The 21,728-nt window shown below is 35.7% G+C and overlaps 2 protein-coding genes across 2 annotated transcripts; both read right to left on the bottom strand.

Annotated features, from left to right (window-relative positions):
* Positions 1-188: 188 nt before the first annotated feature.
* Positions 189-1,337, bottom strand: LOC144567160 (transcription termination factor MTERF8, chloroplastic-like). Its single transcript, XM_078317258.1, has one exon. The coding sequence runs from the start codon at positions 1,335-1,337 to the stop codon at positions 189-191; it is 1,149 nt and encodes a 382-aa protein (XP_078173384.1).
* Positions 1,338-6,614: 5,277 nt separating this feature from the next.
* On the bottom strand, positions 6,615-21,551 carry LOC144567243 (uncharacterized). Its single transcript, XM_078317369.1, has 4 exons — positions 20,520-21,551; positions 11,114-11,390; positions 10,528-10,644; positions 6,615-7,937 (listed from the first exon to the last, which is right to left on the bottom strand). The coding sequence occupies exons 1-4, from the start codon at positions 21,407-21,409 to the stop codon at positions 6,753-6,755; spliced, it is 2,469 nt and encodes an 822-aa protein (XP_078173495.1). The 5' UTR covers positions 21,410-21,551; the 3' UTR covers positions 6,615-6,752.
* Between the last annotated feature and the right edge of the window lie 177 nt (positions 21,552-21,728).

The raw sequence follows: 21,728 nt of genomic DNA on the forward strand, positions 1-21,728 counted from the left end.
ATTTAATCCCAGTGCCTAAGGGCATTCACTTCCAAAAAATAAAAGGTACAAGCTTTTAATGACTAGAAAAATAATTCAACAAAAACTAAAATTACAAAATAATAGAACCCTAGGTAGTGAGTATCAGCTGTTACCAAATTTAGAACTGTAAACTGATACACATCATTTCTACCCCAGAAGAACAATAGTTAGACCGGCACTTTTCCACCATAAGCAGCAGCATAAGCTTCGCCGAGCCCAGGCACATCCTTCTCATACGGCACGACATAGATCTCACGGAAGCGCCTTTCAGAAGCCAAACAAGCACTGAGAAAACTGCACTTTTTCTTTATTCCCTTGCTTTCCAGTGCACTTAGTACAATATACCTCGGGATCAATACTTTTTCTAAGCTACACCCGAGTAACCGCGGTTTTGAAGCTATGCTCCTCGCCTCAAACCCAGCTTTACTCATAAGAAAGTTCATAGTCGACCTCACTTTCTCCTCTGAATACACGAGTATATGAGGCAATTTCCGGAAGGCAGCACAAACCTCTTCCTGTGACCAGCCATATGTGTTCTTGAAGAACTCTGCATTGCTTTTAATTTTACCTATGCTCAAATTAGCAATAGCATCTAACCCCCATAGAAACATCCTGGATCCCCTTGGAATCCCCAACTCCTCAATTAGATCAAGCAACTGCCTTATACAATCGAGGTTACGGCAAAAGCAGTTTTTTCTCCCTAACAATGAAACCATATCTTGATTCGACGATCCATATTCTTTCAGTAAATTTATTCTCGGAAGAATATGCTTGTCAATGTGCAAAGAGATTAGGAAAGGATTCCTTGAAATAACCTTCAAAAAAGCCTTGTTGTCGTTCCCGACAAAATCTCTCCAGAAGATTAGGAGTGGAAGAGTGTCTTTCAATTGAAGTACAATAGGGTTGTATCGGATTATTTGAACCAGTACTTCTCCAGGGATCCCCTCTTCTATCATTTCACGCACCTTTGGTTTCAGGGTCTTATCCACATTGGATCCCAGAAGAGTTGGCCGGGATGAAACAACAGATTTGATCTGAGAATGGGATAAGCCAGTGTCAGTTAGGAACTTTACCACTGCTTCAGGCCGTGCCGAGGACTTGATTGCCGTAAGATGACTGTTCGCGGAGGCCTTGAGCGCTCGATCGAGAGAGAAGCCAAAGGAGGAGATGAGATAGTCGGCAATAAAAGGCAACTCTTTGGGCTGGGTTTGGGTTGAAAGAGGAGAGCGGAGGAGATGGTGGTAATGGCATTGGGGAGAAGAGAATAAAGAGGAGTAGATTGCTCTCTTTAATTGAGAAGAAAGATGGGAACACATGGTTGGTTTAATTGTGAAAGAGAGTGTTAGCTACTACCAAGCGGAGGTAAGAAGAAGTCGATTGCCACCCTCGGCAAAGGCGACGATGGACTCTTCTCCTTTTCCTTTCTTATTTGGTAATTGGTACAACGGGCGGCGCAGGTTTTTCCGGCAAGTGAATAAGTGATAGTCGCTAGAGGAGATTTTTGGAATCCGTAGCACCCCAGGTACCTGAGGTTCAAGTGGTGAATCTGGACCGTTTATTTTACTAGAAACGAATCTCAAAGCATACTCCCAACAACCTCAACAGCTACGGATTGAGTTTGGCCTGGATGGAATTAATCTGGGCTGTCCATTTTTATTAATCGCACCTCAGGTACCGGGGGGGACACAGACTCAAGATTATTGGGCAGCCTTGATTAAATCTGAACCGAAGTCCGAAGATGAAATTAAGCGGTGGAGATTTTTTTACTCAAAGATTGCGTTTATGGATTCGTTGTTTGATTTTGAGGGTTTTGACATTTTTGACTAAATAAACTTATTTAAAGTCTTTGAGGGTTTTGCCGATTTTTTTAAAAATACCCAAAAAAATAATTATTATATTAAAAATAACCAAGTTTTGGATGAAATTTTAAAAATACCCAGGCCGCAGATTTTTTCTGCGCTCCGGAATTTTTATTCCGGGTCGCAGAAAAAATTTGTGGCCCGAAAATTTTTTTTTTTTTTTTTTGAATTTTTTATTCCGAGCGCAGATTTTTTCTGCGCTCGGGATTTTTTTTTTTTTTTTTTTTTTTTTTTAGAATTTGGAGAAAAGAAAATCCATTATGTATATGTATATATATATGTATATGTATGTGTATGTGTATGTCTGTGTATGTGTATGTATGTGTATGTGTATGTGTATGTGTATGTGTATGTGTATGTGTATGTGTATGTGTATGTGTATGTGTATGTGTATGTGTATGTGTATGTGTATGTGTATGTGTATGTATATGTATATGTCTATGTATATGTATATGTATATATGTGTATATAATATATGTATAACTCATTTTTTTTATAATATATGTATAATATATGTATATGTATATAATATTTATGTTTATGTATATGTATATGTAGATGTATATGTATATTTTTTTATTTTATTTTTAGAGTTTGGAGAAAGAAAATATCCATGGTCTGATTTTTTTTAATAATATATGTGTATGTATATATAATATAATATGTGTATAATATATGTGTATGTATATGTATATGTATATATGTGTATATAATATATGTATATGTATATATGTGTATATATGTGTATACGTATACATAAACATAAATATTATATACATATACATAAACATAAATATTATATACATGTATATTTATATATATGTGTATATATATGTATATTTATATATACATATATATATACACACATATACATACATATATATATATAACAGAGATGGGCTATGGTGCATTGCAATGCATGGAGGGATTTGTGCATTGGATCATAAATCTAAAATTCAAAATTCAAATGACCGATCCAAACCGTTCATCTTGTTCTCCATATTAATATGTGCTTGGAGACCAAATTTTATATTTTTCTGAATTTTGTTACTATTTATTAAGTATTTTACAAAATTGTTGATCCAACGGTGGCTGCTGATTTTACTGTTTTGTTAAGCCACCGTTGGATCAACAATTTTGTAAAATACTTAATAAATAGTAACAAAATTCAGAAAAATGTAAAATTTGGTCTCCAAGCACATATTAATATGGAGAACAAGATGAACGGTTTGGATCGGTCATTTGAATTTTGAATTTTAGATTTATAGTCCAATGCACAAACCCCTTCATGCATTGCAATGCACCATAGCCCATCTCATATATAACACACATATACATACATACATACATATATATATATATATATATATATATATATATAGAGGTGGGCTACGGTGAGTTGCGAAGTAAAACGCGTTTCTACTTCACGCCGTATTTTTATTTTGAAAGTCCAAACGACCGATCCAAACCGTTAGATGTTTAATTCATATTGAAATGTGCTTGGAGACCAAATTTTACATTTTTTGAAATTTTTTTACTATTTATTAAGTATTTTTGAAAATTGCTGTTTTGCTGTGAACAGTAAAAAACAGTAAAATTTTCTGGACCATCAGATCAGCGACTTTCAAAATTACTTAATAAATAGTAAAAAAAAAATCCAAAAAATGTAAAATTTGGTCTCCAAGCACATTTCAATATGAAGAACAAGATGAACGGTTCAGATCGACGTTTTGAACTTTAAAATCGCAAAATAAGAGCGTGAAGTAAAATAGTCGCTTTACTTCGCAACTCACCGTAGCCTAGCTCTATATATAGATACATATACATACATATACATATACATATACATATACATACATACACATAGACATACATATAAATAAACATACACATACATACATATACATATACATAATGGATTTTTTTTTCTCCAAACTCTAATAAAATAAAAAATAAAAAAAAAATCCCGAGCGCAGAGAAAATCTGCGCTCGGAATAAAAAATTCAAAAAAAAAGTGGTGAACCAGCACAGGCAGTGCTATTTTAAAAATAAAGTTACAGATTTGTTTAATTTTGTTATAAATCAAGTATTTTTTTTAATAATCTAAATAAATTTTGATAGAGACAGATTCAGAATTTCATCAAGATAGAGAAAAAAATAGCTAACCAAATTTAAATAGTTAATTGAGTTTAAAAAAACACAGAGAAAGGGATTAAGTGATTAACTCTAATTTAATCCTAATTTATCATTTACCAATCAAAATTCAATGAATTAACTCTATTTTTAACACTAATTATCAATCAGAATTCAAAAGATAAAAAAAAAAAAAAAAAACACTAACAAGAATTTTCACACACTATCAAAAAATTACTTAGGATCATAGTTTTCAAAATAATTGAAGTCGGAATCGGTAATTTAACCGTACAATCATATTCAGATGAATCAGTAAGAATTGGCCGATTTGAATCGGAAACTCTGGATTTTTTTTTGTGTGGTCCTGTTTATATATTAAAAAATATATAAAAAAAATTTGATTAAAACACCAATTTCAGAAGGGATTTGATCGGAAAGAAAATTCTATTTTAAGGAAAGAACTTGTAAAGATTTACAACTGCACTTGCTAAAACCCCAGTGAGTTTGAATTCGTATCCTATGCATTAACTCAAAAGGGAATCTTTTGAGTTAATGAATCCAGACGATCCGATCTGTTTTAAGTTTCGTGCAAATTAGATTCCCGCTAATATTAAAGAGCCCTGTATCATAAGTAGAGGTCGGATTGGCTCCGTTTAAAATCAGACGGTTGAGATTCATTAACTCAAAAGATTCATTTTTGAGTTAATGCAGAGGATACGCATTCAGTGAGTTTGCTCCCAAATTGAGATGCCTGAGATGTCTTAATTTGGCAACAGCTAAAATGCTGATATTTTGAAGTGTTAGATAAATAGTCTTTTTGCATTTTGAAAACGTTGTTGTAGTTTACTTCTGTGTGATAATATGTGCTGACAGTCTTTGAATAAAAAAAACTTTATTATGTTGTATAACTGGTATATCCAATAAATTCAGCTCTATCCATTTATTATTTGTTGACACAGATTCTGTACATGTTATCTTATTTTGATTATAATTTTGATATTCGTTATGTGCAATATATTAATTTGTACATTAAGTAAATTGACTGATTGTATTATAAGTTTGTGCGGATGCAATATACGAAGGACAGTTTAATCTTTAACATATCATCTCATACAACAATATATATTTTAAATAAAATTCTAAAAATTGTAAAATTTAGTTTACAAGTACATATTCATATGGAGACCATTTTGAACGGTTCAAATCGACCATTAAAATTTTGAAAACAAGAATATTGATCCGTAGTATGGACCAATCAGCGCTATGCATAGTACCATAGCCTCACTCATACAAATTTGTGTAGATGCAATTTACAAAGGGCAGTTTAGTCTTTAACATGTCATCTGATACAACAATATATATTTTATTCTATTAAAGTTTTCAGTCATAGTCTTCTATATGCCCAGGAGATACTCCTTAGTAAAGCTTAAATTCTTAAGACACAATACCTTAATCTTCATTGCCGCCAAACAGGTACAGTATGATTAACCCCTTGTTACTATAAATTTTTATAACCATCTTGACATTATTGATGATATCTATTGTTAAAAAGATGCAGAGAGAGCGACTCCTATTCGGGCCTATGACCGGCCCACCAATGGGTACAGCCGGGCCCATTAAGCAACAAAATGAAAAAGAGAAAGATACAGCACAAATAAATTAGAAGAATGGAATTGAGAATACGCAATTTTCAGTTTACTGAAATGATACTGGAACCAAAGAAAGGTACCAGTTAAGCACAAGACCAGGAGCGTTACCTAGGCATTCTGGTCACACAGTCAACAACCGCAAAATATACCACAGGGGAGGGATATAACAAGCTCAGGAATCAGGTACAGACCAATATCAACTTCACAGAATACCAGATTAAGCCATGGAAGAAAAATATGGGCAACAAAAACCATCATACCAAGGGTACAATTTTTTCTTATGGAGGGCGGTACATGACAGTCTACCTACCATGGAGAAATTACATGCCAGAATTGCATCAATGAACCAAAACAGCCCCAATTGCGGTTTAGAGAGTGAGTACCTAATGCATGCCCTTTTCTTTCCAGACCGGTACGAGTCACAGCCAGGGGTTAGAATTGTAATTTTGTCCGATTGCCAAGTGCTGGTATCTATCTGCAGTTAACAAGGATCAAATTGACGAACTGCAGGTATGGGGAGTAGCACACCTGGTGGCAGAACTGCCGGTACGGAAGGCAGCAAGAGAGGCGGTACATGATGAGCACCAACTGGCAAACTGGGCCAGAAGAACAGGAAGATGTTTTAGAGGAGAAAATGGGGAAGTAACCACCTTAAGTTTCACCCTTCAACAGACTCTCAATTCACAGTTTATTTCAATTAATGGATGTCAGTCAGGTACCGGGTAGTTTGGACACCGGGTAGCTTTGTTTAATTAATTGTATTAAACAGATGTTAGGAACTGGGAGTTTAGATACCGGTTTTGAGTTCTGTACACAGCAGCTATCAGGAGTAGCTTTTTACCAGAAACAGCTGCTGCATTTGTACTTAAGATTTTCCTTTATCTTTAATTGTGACATGGCATTTTAAATTTAATCCCAGCGCCTAAGGGCATTCACTTCCAAAAAAAGTATATGCTTCTAATGACTAGAAAAATAATTCAACAAAAGCTAAAATTACAAAATAATAGAAGCATAGCTAGTTAGTACCAGCGGTTATCAAATTTACAACTGTAAACTGATAAACATAATTTCTTCCGCGGAAGAACAATAGTTAGACCGGCACTTTCCCACCATAAGCAGCAGCATAAGCTTCACCGAGCCCAGGCACATCCCTCTCATACGGCATCACAAAGATCTCGCGGAAGCGCATTTCAGGAACCAAACAAGCTCTGAAAAGGCTGCACTTTTTCTTCAGTCCCTTGCTTTGCAGTGCACTCAGTACAATATACCTCGGGATCATTACCTTTTCTAAGCTACACCCGAGTAACCGCGGTTTTGAAGCTATGCTCCTCACCTCAATCCCAGCTTTACTGATAAGAAAGTTCATACTCGAACTCACTTTCTCCTCTGAATATTTGAGTACCGGAGGGTACTTCCGGAAGGCAGCACAAACCTCTTCCTGTGACCAGCCATATGTGTTCTTAAAGAACTCTGCATTTCTTTTAATTTTATCTATGCTCAAATCAGCGATAGCATCTACCCCCCATAGAAACATCCTGGATTCCCTCGGAATCCCCAGCTCCTCAATTAAATCAAGCAACTGCCTTATAGAATCGGGGTTACGGCAAAAGAAGGTTCTTTTCCCTAACAATGAAACTATATCTTCATTGGACAATCCATATTCTTTCAGTAAATTTATTCTTGGAAGAATATGCTTATCAATGTGCATTGAGAATAGGAAAAAGTTTCTCGAAATAATCTTCAACAAAGCCTTGTCGTTGTTCCCGACAAAATCTCTCCAAAACAGTAGGCGGGCAAGAGTGTCTTTCAATTCAAGTACAGATGGGTTGTATCGGATCAACTGAACTAGTACTTCTCCAGGGATCCCCTTTTCCATCATTTCACGCACCTTTGGTTTCAGGATCTTATCCACATTGGATCCCAGAAGAGATGGTCGGAGCAAAACAACAGATTTGATCTGAGAATGGGATAAACCAGTATCAGTTAGCAACTTTACCACTGCTTCAGGCCGTGCCGAGGACTTGATTGCCGTAAGATTCCTGTTAGCGGAGGCCTTGAGCGCTCGATCGAGAGAGAAGCCAAAGGAGGAGATGAGATAGTCGGCAATAAAAGGCAACTCTTTGGGCTGGGTTTGGGTTGAAAGAGGAGAGCGCCGGAGATGGTGGTAATGGTATTGGGGAGGAGAGAAGAAAGAGGAGTAGATTGCTATTGCTCTCTTTAATTGAGAAGAAAGATGGGAACACATGGTTGGTTTAATTGTGAAAGAGAGTGTTAGCTACTACCAAGCGGAGGTAAGAAGAAGTCGATTGCCACCCTCGGCAAAGGCGACGATGGACTCTTCTCCTTTTCCTTTCTTATTTGGTAATTGGTACAACGGGCGGCGCAGGTTTTTCCGGCAAGTGAATAAGTGATAGTCGCTAGAGGAGATTTTTGGAATCCGTATCACCCAGGTACCTGAGGTTCAAGTGGTGAATCTGGACCGTTCATTTTACTAGAAACGAATCTCAAAGCATACTCCCAACAACCTCAACAGCTACGGATTGAGTTCGGCCTGGATGGAATTAGTATGGGCTGTCCATTTTTATTAATCGCACCTCAGGTACCGGGGGGGACATGGACTTAAGATTATTGGGCAGCCATGATTAAATCTGAACCGAAGTCCGAAGATGAAATTAAGCGGTGGAGATTTTTTAACTCAAAGATATGGATTCGGTGTTTGATTTTGAGGGTTTTGACATTTTTGACTAAATAAACTTATTTAAAGTCTTTGAGGGTTTTGACAGTTCTTTCAATACTTGACTCGTCAGAATAATCGAATATCACAACAACACTTGTTTGTTTATTTTTATTTCAAAAAAATGGTGAACCAGCACAGGCAGTGCTATTTTAAAAATAAAGTTACAGATTTGTTTAATTTTGTTATAAATCAAGTATTTTTTTTAATAATCTAAATAAATTTTGATAGAGACAGATTCAGAATTTCATCAAGATAGAGAAAAACATAGCTAACCAAATTTAAATAGTTAATTGAGTTTAAAAAAACACAGAGAAAGGGATTAAGTGATTAACTCTAATTTAATCCTAATTTATCATTTACCAATCAAAATTCAATGAATTAACTCTATTTTTAACACTAATTATCAATTAGAATTCAAAAGATAAAAAAAAAAAAAACACTAACAAGAATTTTCACACACTATCAAAAAATTACTTAGGATCATAGTTTTCAAAATAATTGAAGTCGGAATCGGTAATTTAACCGTACAATCATATTCAGATGAATCAGTAAGAATTGGCCGATTTGAATCGGAAACTCTGGATTTTTTTGTGTGGTCCTGTTTTATATTAAAAGAATATATAAAAAAAAATTCGATTAAAACACCAATTTCAGAAGGGATTTGATCGGAAAGAAAATTCTATTTTAAGGAAAGAACTTGTAACAATTTACAACTGCACTTGCTAAAACCCCAGTGAGTTTGAATTCGTATCCTATGCATTAACTCAAAAGGGAATCTTTTGAGTTAATGAATCCAGACGATCCGATCTGTTTTAAGATTCGTGCAAATTAGATTCCCGCTAATATTAAAGAGCCCCAGTGTCATAAGTAGAGGTCGGATTGGCTCCGTTTAAAATCAGACGGTTGAGATTCATTAACTCAAAAGATTCATTTTTGAGTTAATGCAGACGATACGCATTCAGTGAGTTTGCTCCCAAATTGAGATGCCTGAGATGTCTTAATTTAACAACAGCTAAAATGCTGATATTTTGAAGTGTTAGATAAATAGTCTTTTTGCATTTTGAAAACGTTGTTGTAGTTTACTTCTGTTAGTGATAATATGTGCTGACAGTCTTTGAATAAAAAAAACTTTATTATGTTGTGTAACTGGTATATCCAATAAATTCAGCTCTATCCATTTATTATTTGTTGACACAGATTCTGTACATGTTATCTAATTTTGATTATAATTTTGATATTTGTTATTGTGCAATATATTAATTTGTACAAATTAAGTAAATTGACTGATTGTATTATAAGTTTGTGCGGATGCAATATACAAAGGACAGTTTAATCTTTAACATATCATCTCAAACAACAATATATATTTTAAATAAAATTCTAAAAATTGTAAAATTTAGTTTACAAGTACATATTCATATGGAGACCATTTTGAACGGTTCAAATCGACCATTAAAATTTTGAAAACAAGAATATTGATCTGTAGTATGGACCAATCAGCGCTATGCAGAGAGAGCGACTCCTATTTGGGCCTATGACCGGCCCATTAATGGGTACAGCCGGGCCCATTAAGCAACAAAATGAAAAAGAGAAAGATACAGCACAAATAAATTAGAAGAATGGAATTGAGAATACCCAATTTTCAGTTTACTGAAATGATACTGGAACCAAAGAAAGGTACCAGTTAAGCACAAGACCAGGAGCGTTACCTAGGCATTCTGGTCACACAGTCAACAACCGCAAAATATACCACAGGGGAGGGATATAACAAGCTCAGGAATCAGGTACAGACCAATATCAACTTCACAGAATACCAGATTAAGCCATGGAAGAAAAATATGGGCAACAAAAACCATCATACCAAGGGTACAATTTTTTCTTATGGAGGGCTGTACATGACAGGCTACCTACCATGGAGAAATTACATGCCAGAATTGCATCAATGAACCAAAACAGCCCCAATTGCGGTTTAGAGAGTGAGTACCTAATGCATGCCCTTTTCTTTCCAGACCGGTACGAGTCACAGCCAGGGGTTAGAATTGTAATTTGTCCGATTGCCAAGTGCTGGTATCTATCTGCAGTTAACAAGAATCAAATTGACGAACTGCAGGTATGGGGAGTAGCACACCTGGTGGCAGAACTGCCGGTACGGAAGGCAGCAAGAGAGGCGGTACATGATGAGCACCAACTGGCAAACTGGGCCAGAAGAACAGGAAGATGTAGGTGAAATTGGGGAAGCAACCACCTTAAGTTTCACCCTTCAACAGACTCTCAATTCACAGTTTATTTCAATTAATGGATGTCAGTCACATACAGGGTAGTTTGGACACCGGGTAGCTTGGACACCGGGTAGCTTTTGTTTAATTAATTGTATTAAACAGATGTTAGGAACTGGGTAGTTTAGATACCCGTTTTGAGTTCTGTACGCAGCAGCTATCAGGAGTAGCTTTTTACCAGAAACCGCTGCTGCATTTTTATTTTAGATTTTACTTCATCTTGAATTGTAACATGGCATTTTAAATTTAATCCCAGTGCCTAAGGGCATTCACTTCCAAAAAATAAAAGGTACAAGCTTTTAATGACTAGAAAAATAATTCAACAAAAACTAAAATTACAAAATAATAGAACCCTAGGTAGTGAGTATCAGCTGTTACCAAATTTAGAACTGTAAACTGATACACATCATTTCTACCCCAGAAGAACAATAGTTAGACCGGCACTTTTCCACCATAAGCAGCAGCATAAGCTTCGCCGAGCCCAGGCACATCCTTCTCATACGGCACGACATAGATCTCACGGAAGCGCCTTTCAGAAGCCAAACAAGCACTGAGAAAACTGCACTTTTTCTTTATTCCCTTGCTTTCCAGTGCACTTAGTACAATATACCTCGGGATCAATACTTTTTCTAAGCTACACCCGAGTAACCGCGGTTTTGAAGCTATGCTCCTCGCCTCAAACCCAGCTTTACTCATAAGAAAGTTCATAGTCGACCTCACTTTCTCCTCTGAATACACGAGTATATGAGGCAATTTCCGGAAGGCAGCACAAACCTCTTCCTGTGACCAGCCATATGTGTTCTTGAAGAACTCTGCATTGCTTTTAATTTTACCTATGCTCAAATTAGCAATAGCATCTAACCCCCATAGAAACATCCTGGATCCCCTTGGAATCCCCAACTCCTCAATTAGATCAAGCAACTGCCTTATACAATCGAGGTTACGGCAAAAGCAGTTTTTTCTCCCTAACAATGAAACCATATCTTGATTCGACGATCCATATTCTTTCAGTAAATTTATTCTCGGAAGAATATGCTTGTCAATGTGCAAAGAGATTAGGAAAGGATTCCTTGAAATAACCTTCAAAAAAGCCTTGTTGTCGTTCCCGACAAAATCTCTCCAGAAGATTAGGAGTGGAAGAGTGTCTTTCAATTGAAGTACAATAGGGTTGTATCGGATTATTTGAACCAGTACTTCTCCAGGGATCCCCTCTTCTATCATTTCACGCACCTTTGGTTTCAGGGTCTTATCCACATTGGATCCCAGAAGAGTTGGCCGGGATGAAACAACAGATTTGATCTGAGAATGGGATAAGCCAGTGTCAGTTAGGAACTTTACCACTGCTTCAGGCCGTGCCGAGGACTTGATTGCCGTAAGATGACTGTTCGCGGAGGCCTTGAGCGCTCGATCGAGAGAGAAGCCAAAGGAGGAGATGAGATAGTCGGCAATAAAAGGCAACTCTTTGGGCTGGGTTTGGGTTGAAAGAGGAGAGCGGAGGAGATGGTGGTAATGGCATTGGGGAGAAGAGAATAAAGAGGAGTAGATTGCTCTCTTTAATTGAGAAGAAAGATGGGAACACATGGTTGGTTTAATTGTGAAAGAGAGTGTTAGCTACTACCAAGCGGAGGTAAGAAGAAGTCGATTGCCACCCTCGGCAAAGGCGACGATGGACTCTTCTCCTTTTCCTTTCTTATTTGGTAATTGGTACAACGGGCGGCGCAGGTTTTTCCGGCAAGTGAATAAGTGATAGTCGCTAGAGGAGATTTTTGGAATCCGTAGCACCCCAGGTACCTGAGGTTCAAGTGGTGAATCTGGACCGTTCATTTTACTAGAAACGAATCTCAAAGCATACTCCCAACAACCTCAACAGCTACGGATTGAGTTTGGCCTGGATGGAATTAATCTGGGCTGTCCATTTTTATTAATCGCACCTCAGGTACCGGGGGGGACACAGACTCAAGATTATTGGGCAGCCTTGATTAAATCTGAACCGAAGTCCGAAGATGAAATTAAGCGGTGGAGATTTTTTTACTCAAAGATTGCGTTTATGGATTCGTTGTTTGATTTTGAGGGTTTTGACATTTTTGACTAAATAAACTTATTTAAAGTCTTTGAGGGTTTTGCCGATTTTTTTAAAAATACCCAAAAAAATAATTATTATATTAAAAATAACCAAGTTTTGGATGAAATTTTAAAAATACCCAGGCCGCAGATTTTTTCTGCGCTCCGGAATTTTTATTCCGGGTCGCAGAAAAAATTTGTGGGCCGAAAATTTTTTTTTTTTTTTTTTGAATTTTTTATTCCGAGCGCAGATTTTTTCTGCGCTCGGGATTTTTTTTTTTTTTTTTTTTTTAGAATTTGGAGAAAAGAAAATCCATTATGTATATGTATATATATATGTATATGTATGTGTATGTGTATGTCTGTGTATGTATGTGTATGTGTATGTGTATGTGTATGTGTATGTGTATGTGTATGTGTATGTGTATGTGTATGTGTATGTGTATGTGTATGTGTATGTGTATGTGTATGTATATGTCTATGTCTATGTCTATGTATATGTATATGTATATGTCTATGTCTATGTATATGTATATGTATATGTATATGTATATGTATATGTATATGTATATGTATATGTATATGTATATGTATATGTATATGTATATGTATATGTATATATGTGTATATAATATATGTATAACTCATTTTTTTTATAATATATGTATAATATATGTATATGTATATAATATTTATGTTTATGTATATGTATATGTAGATGTATATGTATATTTTTTTATTTTATTTTTAGAGTTTGGAGAAAGAAAATATCCATGGTCTGATTTTTTTTAATAATATATGTGTATGTATATATAATATAATATGTGTATAATATATGTGTATGTATATGTATATGTATATATGTGTATATAATATATGTATATGTATATATGTGTATATATGTGTATACGTATACATAAACATAAATATTATATACATATACATAAACATAAACATAAATATTATATACATGTATATTTATATATATGTGTATATATATGTATATTTATATATACATATATATATACACACATATACATACATATATATATATAACACACATATACATACATACATACATATATATATATATATATATATATATATAGAGATGGGCTATGGTGCATTGCAATGCATAGGCCATGGTGTGCATTGGACCATAAATCACCGATTCAAAGTCCAAATGACCGATCCAAACCGTTCATCTTGTTCTCCATATTAATATGTGCTTGGAGACCAAATTTTATATTTTTTGGAAATTTTTTACTATTTATTAAGCCACTTTGAAAATCGCTGATCCAACGGTGGCTTCTGATTTTACTGTTCCAAACAGTCACCGTTGGATCAGCGATTTTCAAAGTGGCTTAATAAATAGTAAAAAAATTCCAAAAAATATAAAATTTGGTCTCCAAGCACATATTAATATGGAGAACAAGATGAACGGTTTGGATCGGTCATTTGGACTTTGAATCGGTGATTTATGGTCCAATGCACACCATGGCCTATGCATTGCAATGCACCATAGCCCATCTCTATATATATATATATATATATATATATATATATATATATATATATATAGAGGTGGGCTACGGTGAGTTGCGAAGTAAAACGCGTTTCTACTTCACGCCGTATTTTTATTTTGAAAGTCCAAACGACCGATCCAAACCGTTAGATGTTTAATTCATATTGAAATGTGCTTGGAGACCAAATTTTACATTTTTTGAAATTTTTTTACTATTTATTAAGTATTTTTGAAAATTGCTGTTTTGCTGTGAACAGTAAAAAACAGTAAAATTTTCTGGACCATCAGATCAGCGACTTTCAAAATTACTTAATAAATAGTAAAAAAAAAATCCAAAAAATGTAAAATTTGGTCTCCAAGCACATTTCAATATGAAGAACAAGATGAACGGTTCAGATCGACGTTTTGAACTTTAAAATCGCAAAATAAGAGCGTGAAGTAAAATAGTCGCTTTACTTCGCAACTCACCGTAGCCTAGCTCTATATATAGATACATATACATATACATACATATACATATACATATACATATACATACATACACATAGACATACATATAAATAAACATACACATACATACATATACATATACATAATGGATTTTTTTTTCTCCAAACTCTAATAAAATAAAAAATAAAAAAAAAATCCCGAGCGCAGAGAAAATCTGCGCTCGGAATAAAAAATTCAAAAAAAAAGTGGTGAACCAGCACAGGCAGTGCTATTTTAAAAATAAAGTTACAGATTTGTTTAATTTTGTTATAAATCAAGTATTTTTTTTAATAATCTAAATAAATTTTGATAGAGACAGATTCAGAATTTCATCAAGATAGAGAAAAAAATAGCTAACCAAATTTAAATAGTTAATTGAGTTTACAAAAACACAGAGAAAGGGATTAAGTGATTAACTCTAATTTAATCCTAATTTATCATTTACCAATCAAAATTCAATGAATTAACTCTATTTTTAACACTAATTATCAATCAGAATTCAAAAGATAAAAAAAAAAAAAAAAAACACTAACAAGAATTTTCACACACTATCAAAAAATTACTTAGGATCATAGTTTTCAAAATAATTGAAGTCGGAATCGGTAATTTAACCGTACAATCATATTCAGATGAATCAGTAAGAATTGGCCGATTTGAATCGGAAACTCTGGATTTTTTTTTGTGTGGTCCTGTTTATATATTAAAAAATATATAAAAAAAATTTGATTAAAACACCAATTTCAGAAGGGATTTGATCGGAAAGAAAATTCTATTTTAAGGAAAGAACTTATAAAGATTTACAACTGCACTTGCTAAAACCCCAGTGAGTTTGAATTCGTATCCTATGCATTAACTCAAAAGGGAATCTTTTGAGTTAATGAATCCAGACGATCCGATCTGTTTTAAGTTTCGTGCAAATTAGATTCCCGCTAATATTAAAGAGCCCTGTATCATAAGTAGAGGTCGGATTGGCTCCGTTTAAAATCAGACGGTTGAGATTCATTAACTCAAAAGATTCATTTTTGAGTTAATGCAGAGGATACGCATTCCGTGAGTTTGCTCCCAAATTGAGATGCCTGAGATGTCTTAATTTGGCAACAGCTAAAATGCTGATATTTTGAAGTGTTAGATAAATAGTCTTTTTGCATTTTGAAAACGTTGTTGTAGTTTACTTCTGTGTGATAATATGTGCTGACAGTCTTTGAATAAAAAAAACTTTATTATGTTGTATAACTGGTATATCCAATAAATTCAGCTCTATCCATTTATTATTTGTTGACACAGATTCTGTACATGTTATCTTATTTTGATTATAATTTTGATATTCGTTATGTGCAATATATTAATTTGTACATTAAGTAAATTGACTGATTGTATTATAAGTTTGTGCGGATGCAATATACGAAGGACAGTTTAATCTTTAACATATCATCTCATACAACAATATATATTTTAAATAAAATTCTAAAAATTGTAAAATTTAGTTTACAAGTACATATTCAAATGGAGACCATTTTGAACGGTTCAAATCGACCATTAAAATTTTGAAAACAAGAATATTGATCCGTAGTATGGACCAATCAGCGCTATGCATAGTACCATAGCCTCACTCATACAAATTTGTGTAGATGCAATTTACAAAGGGCAGTTTAGTCTTTAACATGTCATCTGATACAACAATATATATTTTATTCTATTAAAGTTTTCAGTCATAGTCTTCTATATGCCCAGGAGATACTCCTTAGTAAAGCTTAAATTCTTAAGACACAATACCTTAATCTTCATTGCCGCCAAACAGGTACAGTATGATTAACCCCTTGTTACTATAAATTTTTATAACCATCTTGACATTATTGATGATATCTATTGTTAAAAAGATGCAGAGAGAGCGACTCCTATTCGGGCCTATGACCGGCCCACCAATGGGTACAGCCGGGTCCATTAAGCAACAAAATGAAAAAGAGAAAGATACAGCACAAATAAATTAGAAGAATGGAATTGAGAATACGCAATTTTCAGTTTACTGAAATGTTACTGGAACCAAAGAAAGGTACCAGTTAAGCACAAGACCAGGAGCGTTACCTAGGCATTCTGGTCACACAGTCAACAACCGCAAAATATACCACAGGGGAGGGATATAACAAGCTCAGGAATCAGGTACAGACCAATATCAACTTCACAGAATACCAGATTAAGCCATGGAAGAAAAATATGGGCAACAAAAACCATCATACCAAGGGTACAATTTTTTCTTATGGAGGGCGGTACATGACAGGCTACCTACCATGGAGAAATTACATGCCAGAATTGCATCAATGAACCAAAACAGCCCCAATTGCGGTTTAGAGAGTGAGTACCTAATGCATGCCCTTTTCTTTCCAGACCGGTACGAGTCACAGCCAGGGGTTAGAATTGTAATTTTGTCCGATTGCCAAGTGCTGGTATCTATCTGCAGTTAACAAGGATCAAATTGACGAACTGCAGGTATGGGGAGTAGCACACCTGGTGGCAGAACTGCCGGTACGGAAGGCAGCAAGAGAGGCGGTACATGATGAGCACCAACTGGCAAACTGGGCCAGAAGAACAGGAAGATGTTTTAGAGGAGAAAATGGGGAAGTAACCACCTTAAGTTTCACCCTTCAACAGACTCTCAATTCACAGTTTATTTCAATTAATGGATGTCAGTCAGGTACCGGGTAGTTTGGACACCGGGTAGCTTTGTTTAATTAATTGTATTAAACAGATGTTAGGAACTGGGAGTTTAGATACCGGTTTTGAGTTCTGTACACAGCAGCTATCAGGAGTAGCTTTTTACCAGAAACAGCTGCTGCATTTGTACTTAAGATTTTCCTTTATCTTTAATTGTGACATGGCATTTTAAATTTAATCCCAGCGCCTAAGGGCATTCACTTCCAAAAAAAGTATATGCTTCTAATGACTAGAAAAATAATTCAACAAAAGCTAAAATTACAAAATAATAGAAGCATAGCTAGTTAGTACCAGCGGTTATCAAATTTACAACTGTAAACTGATAAACATAATTTCTTCCGCGGAAGAACAATAGTTAGACCGGCACTTTCCCACCATAAGCAGCAGCATAAGCTTCACCGAGCCCAGGCACATCCCTCTCATACGGCATCACAAAGATCTCGCGGAAGCGCATTTCAGGAACCAAACAAGCTCTGAAAAGGCTGCACTTTTTCTTCAGTCCCTTGCTTTGCAGTGCACTCAGTACAATATACCTCGGGATCATTACCTTTTCTAAGCTACACCCGAGTAACCGCGGTTTTGAAGCTATGCTCCTCACCTCAATCCCAGCTTTACTGATAAGAAAGTTCATACTCGAACTCACTTTCTCCTCTGAATATTTGAGTACCGGAGGGTACTTCCGGAAGGCAGCACAAACCTCTTCCTGTGACCAGCCATATGTGTTCTTAAAGAACTCTGCATTTCTTTTAATTTTATCTATGCTCAAATCAGCGATAGCATCTACCCCCCATAGAAACATCCTGGATTCCCTCGGAATCCCCAGCTCCTCAATTAGATCAAGCAACTGCCTTATAGAATCGGGGTTACGGCAAAAGAAGGTTCTTTTCCCTAACAATGAAACTATATCTTCATTGGACAATCCATATTCTTTCAGTAAATTTATTCTTGGAAGAATATGCTTATCAATGTGCATTGAGAATAGGAAAAAGTTTCTCGAAATAATCTTCAACAAAGCCTTGTCGTTGTTCCCGACAAAATCTCTCCAAAACAGTAGGCGGGCAAGAGTGTCTTTCAATTCAAGTACAGATGGGTTGTATCGGATCAACTGAACTAGTACTTCTCCAGGGATCCCCTTTTCCATCATTTCACGCACCTTTGGTTTCAGGATCTTATCCACATTGGATCCCAGAAGAGATGGTCGGAGCAAAACAACAGATTTGATCTGAGAATGGGATAAACCAGTATCAGTTAGCAACTTTACCACTGCTTCAGGCCGTGCCGAGGACTTGATTGCCGTAAGATTCCTGTTAGCGGAGGCCTTGAGCGCTCGATCGAGAGAGAAGCCAAAGGAGGAGATGAGATAGTCGGCAATAAAAGGCAACTCTTTGGGCTGGGTTTGGGTTGAAAGAGGAGAGCGGAGGAGATGGTGGTAATGGCATTGGGGAGAAGAGAATAAAGAGGAGCAGATTGCTCTCTTTAATTGAGAAGAAAGATGGGAACACATGGTTGGTTTAATTGTGAAAGAGAGTGTTAGCTACTACCAAGCGGAGGTAAGAAGAAGTCGATTGCCACCCTCGGCAAAGGCGACGATGGACTCTTCTCCTTTTCCTTTCTTATTTGGTAATTGGTACAACGGGCGGCGCAGGTTTTTTCGGCAAGTGAACAAGTGATAGTCCCGAATTTTTTATTAATAGAAATAAAATAAATTAAATATTTAAAAAAACACTACTTTTGAGTTTTTTCGAAAACTAAGTAGATCGGGCTCTGTAAACCCGTCCCGGTTAATCGGATTAGCCGTTAACCAACATCACGGAAAAAAAAAAAAAAAAAAAAAATTCCCGGACGGATTTAAGCATCCCGTCCCGAGCCTGAAAAAAAAAAAATTTGGACGGATTAAGTAACCCCGTCCAGAATTTCAAAGATTATATTATATTATATTATTATATTATATTATATTATTATATTATATTAATATACTTATATATATATATTATATTATGAATAGAACTAGTTTAGTTGTGCTTAAGTTCACCAAAGTGTTTGGTGAGTCTAATTCCAAAACTTATTAAATCGGTTTCAAATGACGAATCCAAACCGTTAGAACCTGCCTATCTTGCGAGTGATGCATCTACATGTGAAAATTTTAAACGTTCAAATTAATTTAGTATAAAGTCAAGCGGTAAAAAAACGTTCAAAAAATAAATGCACTAAAATTAATTTATTAATCTTTTAATCTTGACCGATTGACTTTATAGTAAATTAATTCAAATGTTTAAAATTTTCACATGTAGACGCATCACTCGCAAGATAGGCAGGTTCTAACGGTTTGGATTCGTCATTTGAAACCGATTTAATAAGTTTTGGAGTTAAGCTCACCAAACACTTTGGTGAACTTAAGCACAACTAAACTATTTCTATTCATAATATAATATATATATATAAGTATATTAATATAATAATATAATAATATAATATAAAAAACAAAAAAATATAATATATATAAAATCATAATATAATATAATATAATATAATAATATAATATAATCTAATCTAATCTAATCTTTCAAATTCTGGACGGGGTTACTTAACCCGTCCAGATTTTTTTTTTTTTTACAGACCCGAGACGGGATGCTTAAACCCGTCCGGGAATTTTTTTTTTTTTTCCATGATGTTGGTTAACGGCTAATCTGATTAACCGGGACGGGTCAATTGGACCCGTCCGGTGGGACGGGTTTACAGAACCCGATCTACTTAGTTTTCGCAAAAACTCAAAAGCATTGTTCTTTTTAATTATTTTATTTATTTTATTTCTATTAATAAAAAAAACCGGAGTGATAGTCGCTAGAGGAGATTTTTGGAATCCAAGTGGTGAATCTGGACCGTTCATTTTACTAGAAACGAATCTCAAAGCATACTCCCAACAACCTCAACAGCTACGGATTGAGTTCGGCCTGGATGGAATTAGTATGGGCTGTCCATTTTTATTAATCGCACCTCAGGTACCGGGGGGGACATGGACTTAAGATTATTGGGCAGCCTTGACTTAAGTTCATAGTCGACCTCACATTCTCCTCTGATAATCTGAGTATTGGAGGGTACTTCCGGAAGGCAGCACAAACCTCTTCCTGTGACCAGCCATATGTGTTCTTGAAGAACTCTGCATTGCTTTTAATTTTACTTATGCTCAAATTAGCAATAGCATCTAACCCCCGTAGAAACATCCCAGATCCCCTCGGAATCCCCAACTCCTCAATTAGATCAAGCAACTGCCTTATATAATCGAGGTTACGGCAAAAGCAGGTTCTTTTCTCTAACAATGAAACCATATCTTGATTCGACAATCCATATTCTTTCAGTAAATTTATTCTAGGAAGAATATGCTTGTCAATGTGCAACGAGAATAGGAAAAAGTTCCTCGAAATAATCTTCAACAAAGCCTTGTCGTTGTTCCCGACAAAATCTCTCCAAAACAGTAAGCGGGCAAGAGGGTCTTTCAATTCAAGTACAGATGGGTTGTATCGGATCAACTGAACTAGTACTTCTCCACGGATCCCCTTTTCCATCATTTCACGCACCTTTGGTCTCAGGGTCTTATCCACATTGTGCCCCAGAAGAACTGGTCGGAGTGAAACAACAGATTTGATCTGAGAATGGGATAAGCCAGTATCAATTAGGAACTTTACCACTGCTTCAGGCCGTGCCGAGGACTTGATCGCCGTAAGATTACTGTTAGCGGAGGCCTTGAGCGCTCGATCGAGAGAGAAGCCGAAGGACGAGATGAGATAGTCGGCAATAAAAGGCAACTCCTTAGGATGGGTTTGGGTTGAAAGAGGAGAGCGAAGGAGATGGTGGTAATGGTAATGGTAATGGTAATGGTAATGGTATTGAGGAGGAGAGAAGAAAGAGGAGTAGATTGCTCTCTTTAATTGAGAAGAAAGACGGGAACACATGGTAGATTGCTCTCTTTAGCTACTACGAAGCGGAGGTAAGAAGAAGTCGATTGCCACCCTCGGCAAGGGCGACGATGGACTCTTTTTCCTTTTTCTTTCTTATTTGGTAATTGGTACAACAGGCGGCGCAGGTTTTTCCGACAAGTGATAGTCGCTAGAGGAGATTTTTGGAATCCATATCACCTCAGGTACCTGAGGTTCAAGTGGTGAATCTGGACCATTAATTTCACTTGACACGAATCTCAAAGCGTACTCCCAATAACCTCAACAGCTACGGATTGAGTTTGGCCTGAATATAATTAATCTGGGCTGTCCATTT

This window comes from Carex rostrata, chromosome 1 (genome assembly GCF_964058835.1).
Source record: "Carex rostrata chromosome 1, lpCarRost1.2, whole genome shotgun sequence".
NCBI classification, from domain to species: Eukaryota; Viridiplantae; Streptophyta; class Magnoliopsida; order Poales; family Cyperaceae; genus Carex; species Carex rostrata.

Excerpts from the sequence above, each read along its gene's own strand:
- LOC144567160 (XM_078317258.1), bottom strand. The coding sequence starts at position 1,337 with ATGTGTTCCCATCTTTCTTCTCAATTAAAGAGAGCAATCTACTCCTCT.
- LOC144567243 (XM_078317369.1), bottom strand. The coding sequence starts at position 21,409 with ATGTGTTCCCGTCTTTCTTCTCAATTAAAGAGAGCAATCTACTCCTCT. Across the intron at positions 10,645-11,113 it reads CTTATGGTGGAAAAGTGCCG|GTGGTTGCTTCCCCAATTTC; the intron begins GTCTAACTATTG and ends GTGAAACTTAAG. Across the intron at positions 7,938-10,527 it reads ACCGGCAGTTCTGCCACCAG|CTAACACTCTCTTTCACAAT; the intron begins GTGTGCTACTCC and ends GCTTGGTAGTAG.